The sequence below is a fragment of the Antrostomus carolinensis genome, unplaced genomic scaffold (assembly GCF_000700745.2).
Source record: "Antrostomus carolinensis isolate BGI_N321 unplaced genomic scaffold, ASM70074v2 scaffold37088, whole genome shotgun sequence".
Classification (NCBI taxonomy): Eukaryota; Metazoa; Chordata; class Aves; order Caprimulgiformes; family Caprimulgidae; genus Antrostomus; species Antrostomus carolinensis.
Genome location: NW_010334377.1, coordinates 5,309 through 15,121, shown reverse-complemented (window position 1 = coordinate 15,121; position 9,813 = coordinate 5,309). Strand labels below are relative to the sequence as shown.

The 9,813-nt window shown below is 51.1% G+C and overlaps 1 protein-coding gene across 1 annotated transcript in view; it reads right to left on the bottom strand.

The window, feature by feature from the left end:
* Positions 1-8,239: 8,239 nt before the first annotated feature.
* The window catches only part of PLAGL2 (PLAG1 like zinc finger 2), a 2,430-nt gene continuing 856 nt past the window's right edge, over positions 8,240-9,813 (bottom strand). Inside the window, exon 2 of the mRNA XM_010174203.1 lies at positions 8,240-9,461. Coding sequence (XP_010172505.1) covers positions 8,240-9,461 — 1,222 coding nt within the window. The remainder of the gene's footprint in view (positions 9,462-9,813) is intronic.

Here is a 9,813-nt window from a genome sequence, read left to right as displayed (position 1 = left end):
GGGCTGAGGGCTGGAGCAGCAGCAGAGCTGTGGGGTGGCTGACGGGCTGGGAGTGCTGGGCAAACCCCTGGGTGCTCTGGAGCAACAGAGGCGAGTGCAGGTCAAAGGGAGCTGCTGTTTCCTTCCTCCGAGTGGCATTTTGAAGCTGTGCTGGTGCCCTGGAAGCTGAACCTTCCTCGCTGGCTTCCAGCTCTCTGTGCCAGTGTGGTGTGTTTCTGCTGGGGGGTGTTTGCAGCAGGAGAGCAGCAAGTGTCCCTTAAAGGTGCTGGTCGAGGGAGGGTGGTGAATTCACTTTTTTGGTGCTGTTTTGCCCAGTGGGTGTGTGCAGCCGTGGTGGGTCACAGGGATGCCAGTGCTGGGGACTGTGACCCTGATCAGCTGCTGAGAGCAGGGCAGGCAAATACCTTCATCACAACTCAGAAATCATCAGAATTGTCCCCTCTCCCTGTGAGAAGGGCAAGGGACAGCTTCAGCTCCACCAACAGACAGTCTGTGCTGGGCTTGTTGGTCGTTTTTAGGCAGACAGGAGAAGTGGTGCCAGAGCCGTGCCCTGTTCTGGGGGAAGCGCTGCTGGGGAAAGGGCGTTTTACTGAAACACTGGAAATGGTTGTCAGCTTTTAAACCGTGTTCTGAAGAGAGATTTCCAAGAGGGCAGGATGCTCTTTGCCCTTTTTCATCTCTCAAAGTGTGGTTGTTGCTTAAGCTCTCGGGTTTGGTTCTGGTTCTGCTGCCCTCGTGCTCCCGGGCAGCGGCAGGGGCCGGGTTTTGGAAGGGGGGACTGGGCTGTATTTGTCTGAAACGCTGCTGCTTGGGCTGGGAATTTTAGTGAAACCAAGTGACCCGAACTTTGTGTCTGACAAACATTCTCCTGACAGGAGATAATGGTATTGGCTGTCACTGCATCCCCAGCAAGGTGCCTGGTCCTTTTTTGGGTCTAATTCTTTGCTTGGAAGAAGTCTGTGGGGATTCCTGTAGGGAACCGGATCTTGACTCGCCTTATGAGTCTGTCTTTACTTAAAAACAAACCAACCAAAAGCCCCATTCCCCTCCAAGAAGACACCCAGGTCAGATAATTCAAATGCTTTTAATAAACAACTTCATTATAAAAAATGCTTTCAATCTCAACTCCATTTTGCAAGACAATGAAAGAGCTAATTTTAGTGATGAACTGTACATTTCCTAATGGCACTTATTATTTTTACAGTTTAAAAACCTTGTTTACAGCCCCCAAAATACTCCATTAAAAGAGGTTATTCACTGTGTGTAAAAGTGCTAGAAAGTTGGTTTTTAGAAAAACAGTCGAGGTTTAACAATGGGAAGCTTCTGGCTTCGGCAGCTGTAGCTGCAGGAAGGGAGGTCAGGCACCAGGCCTGGCGAGATCCAGCACAAGAAGGGAGGGTGGGAATTGCCACCAGGTCTCTGCCATCAGCTCCTGGGCTGAGAACGCCCAAGCCCCTTCCCTTAGAACGGGACGTGTGTGGGCTCTGGATCGGACACTGGGCTCCAGTCGGCTGCTCCGGCCGCCTGCGATGGGGACAGAGCTCTGCCGGGACAGCCCTGCCTGGGGGAGGCTTCTCGCCCTGACTCCTGGCTCCAAAGGCCACTCAGTAGCTTTTCCTCCAGCAGCAGCTTTGGAGCTCGACTGCTCCCAGGGCTGAGGCTTCACGGCTTCCGCAGGTTCCCTCCGCCGTCCCTCGCGCCCAGCCAGCGGTCAGGCCCCCCCCAGGGCAGACACCGCGAGGATTTTGTTCAATATCCTCGTTTAAGGGAAATACTGGTATAAAAGTTACAAAACAACCTTTCTAAAAATAGTTTCTAGATATTGGGGATCACTAGAGGGGGAAAAACCCACAAAGCAGTCAAGGCTGAGGCACTCAGTAGCACAAGTCATGAACTCCAGACAGGTTTGTAGGAGAAGTGATGGATCCACCGTTCCCAACGGCAGCGCTCTGCTCGGACACGCGGGCTCGTGCACCGTGTTCAGTCGCATCCTGAAGCGAGGTGTGTGCTGGTGAGGACCATGAGGAGGAGCTTCTGTGTTACCTTCAAGTGCAAGAACTGAAGTGCAGAGGAAAACGGGCTGCGAGGGCAGGGGCTGGTACGGGATCTGTGCACCTGGACACTAAACCAGCCAAGAGCCACGTGCCGAGCAAGAGGTGCCGTGGCTGTTCCTGCAGCTGCAGGCAGAGCTGTGCCTCAGTCTCGGGACACCTTGCGTTAGGGCTGGTTATCTTGCATAGTAGTTTCAAAGAAAGAGGCAGCACGTGAAATCGGGTGAGGATGAAGGTGAAGGCAGCTGTTAAAATGAGGGACGGTTGGTTGGGTTTTTTTTTTAACAAGACACTTTAATGTTGAGGAATTTTCCCCTAATTGAAAGTGAAGAGCTGACCTATTTAATAGTAGTAATTAAAAAAATGGATTCCAAATTCCCTATTCTTCTTCTCTGTATCTTCCACAATGCCTTTAACTTTCCTTGCCACTGTGATCTCCCAGCAGAGACGCTCCCCCCATGTCACACACGTTCTCTGTCCGTGCCGGTATTTGGGCACTGGTGGAGAGGGTGACCACAGACCCGGCTTCCACACAGCGAGGAAGATGCTTCAGTCTCTTCCTGCCAGCCTGCCTGTGCCCCTGAGAAATGAAGCGTGCTTGTGACAGGAAAGCTAAGCTCCTCTCGTGGTGCAGGTTTGTGGGAAGCAGAATGTGAGCGGGTTTCTGGGTGGGTATCATGGTTTTCACCAATTCAGTTTTTGCCTGACCTGTTTCTGTGGCCGTCCAGAGCCTTTAGCGCTGAGTGGGCTGTGAAACCGTGTGGCGATGGCTCCGGGTGCGGATCACACAGCAGCCTGCTGAGGAAGTGCTCTGGGAAAAAATAATCTCCTGAGAAAACTCCTTCTGTGGAGCTGCAGAACGGCTGAAGGATCCTGGTTACCCACCAGAGTGACGTGAGGAGGTCTCGGGGTGGGAGGATGGGAGAGGTGAGCCCGGTGTCAGGGCGCACTGATCGCGTGGCAGGGACAGCAGAACCTGAGGGGTCTAATGACACTGGAGTGGGAAGAGCCCCCTGTAAGGAAGCTGTGTCTGTGGCACTGGCTTTCCGAGGGAGGGGGCTGGGCATTGCCATGGCCTGGCACAGAGAAACGGGCACAGAAAGGGTGAGAGCTGCCAGGGTGGTGACTGAAGAGTCTGGGTTTCCAGCAGACCAGGCTAAACCAGACCACCCCCTCCAGCCAGGCGGGTGTCAGGGAGGGCTGCGTTTGGCCATTCCCACCTCTGAGAATTGGGGAGAAATACAAGTGATAAGTTATGAACAAGAAGCAAATGTTGGATAAAGATGGGAACCCGTAAAGTTTTAATGAAGTGGTTCTGTTGGAGGCATTCAGCCTCTTCACTGGTCGGGGGCAGAACATCCCCAGGGCTTGGGCAGGCAATTAACTAAAACTAGGCATGGAGGGGGAATTCAGTGAGCCTGGGTAACCAGGATCAGAGAGGATAAGCGAGAAGGTCGGGTGATGGGGGGAGCATCTTTGAAGATTTCTTTGTAACCATTTTAATTGCAGGCAGTAGAAAATGCCTCTGCAGGGTTATTCTTTCCAGATAGCAAAGGTGATGCAATGGCAGAGAAAGGAGATGGGGATTTTTTCCAGTGAACTGCAGGAAATCCTCCAAGCAGCTGCTATTCACCTGTCAGCAAGGAAGGAATTAAAGAACAAAGAGCTGAGCTCCCAACAAAAGTACTGAAATCATCAATCTACTGGAGAGAAGAAAGGGATTCCCACTGAAGTGACAGCAGTTCTCAACACTGAGGTAAAGAGCAGGAGCCTGTGAGGCAGCCAACGGGGTCTGTCACAACGCCCTACGTGGATGTTCTGTCAAGTGAAAGTCAGTGGAAGCAAACGCCAGTTAACTGTTGTTCCTTCACACAAACAGGTTCTGAGCCAGAGCGGGAATCCCAGGAGGGAAAAGATCTTCAGGCTTTCACACAGCTCTAGCAATCCGAGCCTGGGAAGGGCTGGCGAGGTGAGTTAACCCTCTGCTGCCAGGGAAAGGGCTTGTCTGGTGCATTTTCTAACGAGTGAGCTGGAACCATTGTTTCTAGCAGGATTTTATGTCCTCGCCTTTTTGAGGCTGCAGGGTCTGATTTATAACGGCTGCCACGTCCCCGTCCCGTCCTTTCACAGGCTTCAGCTCTATCATTTTAGATGAGTTGTCTGTGCTGCTCCTATTGAACACCCCCCGTCAGCCACACTTCAGTTCTTTGCTTAACTAACCCCTCTGACTAATTCTTCGCTGCAGTTGCTCCTCTTGGGCTCGATCTGATTCCACCCGATGCAGAAGTGCCTGGAACAAGGGTCTCATAATGGGGAGGTTCCCAGGGCTCTGCCAAGTTGTCCTTCCTTTTCCTCGACATCTTTAGCAGCTGCTTTTTATTTTGTGGGATTAGTGTGTGAGGCTTCTACTGGCACAACACTTATTAGAGGTGAGTGTCACCAGTTCTGACTGGTTCATCCTCCTCTTGCTCTCCCACAGCTGGTGCTCAGTGTCCCAAAGCTCAGCACTTCTCTGCTGCCCTGTCTAGGTGTGAGGCCCAGCTGTTTGCTGCCTCCTCTATTCACTGAGCCTCTTTGAAAGCACCGCTTTAAAAACTCCCCTCTTCCAGCACAAGCCTTTTGTTCCTCCCAAGATGGTTTAATTTGGATTTGTCCTGGCTGACTTGCAGCAGTGGCCTGTACCTGGAGCCCCTACCTCGTGGTGCTCAGCGATCATAGAATCCCAGACTGGTTTGGGTTGGAAGGGACCTTAAAGCTCCTCCAGTTCCAACCCCCCTGCCATCAGCAGGGACACCTTCCACTAGACCAGGTTGCTCAAAGCCTCATCCAGCCTGGCCTTCAACACTTCCAGGGAGGGGGCATTCAGCCACAGAACACCCGTATGCAGCGCTAACGCTCGGTCCGGTGCTCACGGACACCGGTGCTGTGGGTCTGTTTCACATTCACCATCCTTCCTTCCCTGCACTCTGCCCTTCCCCACGTTAACAATGATCTCAGGAGGAAGTAGCACGTTGACTTCAACATCCCTAAACCTTCATTTAAAATGAAAAACCCTTCTGGGATGAAACTTTTTTTTCCCTATCATCCAAGCAGCACAGGCTGCCGTTCCCTCAGCACCGAGGCCCCGCACACCCGCAGCAGAGCCGCTCTCAGCCGTGCTGCAGGGATCACCCTCACTGGGGCACGTTTACAACTGTATTTTCCCGACACTCGCAGCAGCGGGAGCTTCTCTAAGCTGCCTGCTGCTGATGTTCAGAGCAGCTCGGTACCTGTTTCCTCATGAACTCAACTCCAAGTGCTGCAGCTTAAATGCTCCAAGTTCTTTCTTATCAACAGGTAAAAACTGTTCACTGACCAGCTTCGGGAAATCATTTGTTTTGTGAATCGCACACTTCGTATTTCAAATGGAAACAGCCTCATTAGTTTTAGACTGGCTGACAAAATACTTGCAGGTTATGAGCTCTGTTGTGGATCGGGAACCTCAAATCCATTTTCCAGTGCCAAGACCTGGTACTGGCTCCAATGTGCTGTCTCTGAACACGCTCCCCTTGCTGGTTCAGACTTTCACTGACAGATGTTACTGCAATTCTGCTGGTTAGAAAAGCTGTGGAAAGCAAATCACACATGCAAATAATAGCAAAATGAATTCCATTTATTCTTTGACAGACTACTGGTAGGAAAAAGATGCCTGGCTCTAAGTTTAGCTACCACTGCTAAAGGAATTCCAGTGATGACATCTGTTCAGAGTACAATGCAGGCAAAAGCGAGCAAGCTGAATGTTCTGAAACAGAAGAAGGTGTGTGGTGATGGCATTGCATAAATCTGATAATCCTCACGTGCAGTAAGTGATCACTTCTGACTATTTCTTACAAAAAAAAAATGTCCTCCCAGCTGAGGACAGGGGTAAGGCTTGCATATAACTGCTAACAGTGTGAAACTCCAGATCTGCAAAGAGGAAAGCGGCAGGAGACAGGCCTGAGGTATTCGGTGACGGTGAACAGAGGAGGAGCTGAAACGCCCCGTTCACCTTTTCTGCGTCAGAGATCAAGAAGGCACTCGTTGAACTTGGAAAGGCAACATCTTACAGTGGAGAGAAGGAAGTACTGCATTTAACTCGGGGAGATCATTGCCACAGGATATTGCTGAGGTAAATAAATCTTATATTACATTTTGATACAAAAGTATTATTTGCAGCATTTTGCTGGCTAACCTAAAACAACTGGTCTATGTTTTGGAGAATCAGTGGATCACTAAACAGTCATTCTGGGAAGAATTACTAAGCTAAATTAAAAATAAAATTCTTGAGTAAAACGGAAGGGGGAGAAGCCCATGAACACACAAGGCACGGCTCACGTCACGCTGTGGGCTCAGCAGAGGGTGATATGCATTGGCTGAAATGGATGTTCTCTGGGGAGATGAGGGGCAACAGCATCTGGCTTCACTGAAGGAGCTGAGATAACAGAGTAGAGGTAGATTTTGCATTTTCTAGATTTATGGAGAACAATATTGACAGATTTCCTGGTTTAGACTGGCCTACAATGGTTTCCCCATGCTGAGGTATGAAGATCTGCGTGTCTATATTCATAAACATCCACCAACCCAGAGAGAGATCAACCTCCCTACGTTACCATCTGCAGTACAAGTGCCCGGGAAAATGAGAGCAGGATAAGATACAGATGCTAAATGGCATCAGCAGCTGACTGCCACTTACCAGTGTGACCCTTCTGCCCTCAGCAGGCAGACAGTCCGTGGAAGAATTTAAGAGGTGAGGCAGAGGGAGCAGGTGAAGCAGGACTTCACCTTCAGGAGACAAGGCTCGAGAAGGAGAGAACAAAAAGGCCAGTGGAACCAAATCCTGAGTGAAAGGGTGACCAGGCCCAACCCCTCAGCGTTCGTTGGAACTATTAGTGTTGGGGAAAATGCTTCAAATACACTAACAGAGTGTACGTGAAGCTGGGACCAGTTTTTCCTCCTGATTCCTGGCTGTTATCACCCTAGGGCTGAGGGAAAAACATATCTCTTGAGATTGCTTCATGGATAAAGGTACTGACCTCACTGAACTGTTGTGGTAAAAAAAAACCAACCTAGAAACTCATACTCTGTTCCTCAGCTGGAGGGAACCTACAGAGCAGAGGCCTGTCCTCATCCGTGCCGAGTACGACAGCGCTCAGCGCCTCCTCACCGAGCTTCTTCACGTGCTCTGGTTTCCAGAACAGATGCAGGATCTGTCTGCCTGGGGGAGATGTTACAAGGGCTCTATCTGTACACCACAAACACAGCGAAGCTGGGAGCTGCTCCCTCCCCTTGGCACGTGGACAGCCAGAGAGAAAACGCGGGAAGCTGCTGCCTGCAGAGGCAGAGGCTGAAGTGGTCCAGAAAGCAGAGGCAGAGTATTTCCCCATGGGGGAAGAACATGGTAAATGAAGAGAAATCAGTGCAACCTGACTTCGTTGTGTAAACAGTGTTCCAGCTACACCAGCTATAAACCCAGCGTGTGCTGGTGCCTCCTATTTTTGTAACTGCGGAAACAGAGCTGCGCTGTGTAAACAATGTTCACTGCCAGGAGTTCAACCTCCTGGCTCCGCGAGGAAGAGTGAGGTGACGTCTCTGAATTCACTATGTAAACGGTCTTGTTGCTTAACACTGATGTGGAGTATAAACTGGAATCGGTGACGGGATGAGAGGTAGTGGGGAAGGACAGCCTCTTCCCCGTTGGCTTCATGCAGAGTGGGTGTCCTGACTTCTCCTCCTTCTCCGTGTGGAGGTGTTGGCTGTTTTGCCAGAATTGCAGTGTGATAACACCAAATAGAAGCTGGACTCTTCAAAAGTTTAGCCCAAGATGAAAGAGTCTCAACTCCTTCTCAGGGACAGTCCCTTCCCAAAGCGGAGCATAGCTCCAGGATCTCCGGGAAGGTCAGTGCTAAGCGTGGCTCCTGATTCACAGATTTAAAAATTAGATAAAATATATCCAGTCTATGAGCTGAAATCTTCCCGCTGTACAGGACTGGGACTTGCACGGGGATATCTGCTGTTCCAGTCTACAAGTGCTCCCTCCAGAGATCAGAAACCTCCTGTCTGAAACAGCTTTGCAAAGCTTTCTCACCCCAAAGGGAAGGAAGGGTTGTGCGTTTTTAAGGCTCTCCACAGAAGGGTGACTGACAGAGCTGCTCTCCAGTGCTATTTTCAGCTTATTGGAATGCCTGGTGGAAACGTGGCAGCGTGGTTGTGCTCAAGCTGGAGGTGAAGACAGGGGGCAATGAATGAAGGGGCCCAAAGTTCAGCGAGGCCCCAGCTCCAGGAGATTCTTGAGGTTGATGTTGCAAAGTGGTAAGCAGTGGCTGTGTCTCCCCCTGTGAGTAGCCCATGACCAATCCCCCTGACGACACAGGTGGATTGCAAGGAGGAAGGTTTAGGGGGAGGAAGCCAAGAAGATGAGAAAAGTCCATGTTAGCAGCACAGAGAGCCTCTGAAAGGTTAGCAGGGCTCTTGGAAAGCAAAGCCTCATCCAGGGAGGGCGGCTGAGGCGAAGAGGACTGAGGCTCACCAGATGAGAGGGACAGGCTGCCAGGGAAGTCTGACAAAAAGCTGTCCACCTCTACTTTGGGTAGTTTCTCAGGCAAATATGAGGTAGATCCAAGCTGATACTTTGGAGGAGGTTGCGGTGGGGAGGAGATGGGAGAAGAAGATTCCAGAGGATAGCTCATTCCCATTGGAAGAGAATTAGGAACCAAAGAATGGGGCATCCCTGAGCTCGGCATGGTTTGGAGATGTGTGCTGTACATGCCCACGGGCAACATGCCAGGGAAGCTCTTACCACCTATCATGTCTCTGGACGCCATACACAGGACGGGACTCAGCTCTTCTTTCACTGCCACAGATGAGCTGCAGCTTAGGAGACCCAGCATGTCAACTGGCTCAGTCTTAATCTTCAGCAGTTCCTGGGAGTGGCTTTTCTTCATGTGCCTGGTCAGATGATCTTTCCTCCCAAACCTCTGAGCACAGTACTGGCACAAGAAGTCCTTCCGCCCCGTGTGCACTACCAAGTGTCTCCGCACGTCCTTGCGGGTGTAGAAGCGCCTGTCGCAGTGGTCACACGGATGCTTCTTCTCCTTGGCTCCACCAGAAGCCCGTCTGGAATGAGCTTTGAGGTGCTCCAGCAGGACCTGGGTACTTTCAAAGGTCTGGAGGCAGACCTTGCAGCTGAGATCACCGCTGGCAGCGGCGTGCATGGCCAGGTGCCGCCTGAAGCCCAGTTTCGTGTTGTAGTTCTTGCCGCACTCGGGACAGTGCAGGGCCTCCTTGTTGGGGTCGTGGGTCTGGAGGTGGTTGCGGAGGTGATCTTTCCGGTGAAACATCTTCTCACAGTACATACACTGATGAGGCTTCTGAGCTGAATGCGTGGCCATGTGCCTTTTGGGAGAAAAGTGGGAAAGTTTAAGACTCTCCAACCCTCAAGAGAACAAATGCTACTTTCTCAAAATTTTCCTTGTGTTCTACATTTCATGCTACAAACATCCCAGCTGGCATTTTACCCCCACTAAGGGACGCTGCCCTGACAGCCCGGGCACCAGGGACTCTCTGGGCACAGAAGCACATTTCAAACAACAGTTACAGAGCCTGTCTCAGCAGTGCCCGTCCTCCCTAGAAGGCATCCCCTCCATGCAGGTACACTTCAGTCATCTGCTCAGCTCCTGTCCTCTCTGTGGAGGCTGCCAAAGGGGGAAATGACAAAGAAAACCTTGGTAGCTTATGACAAGACAAG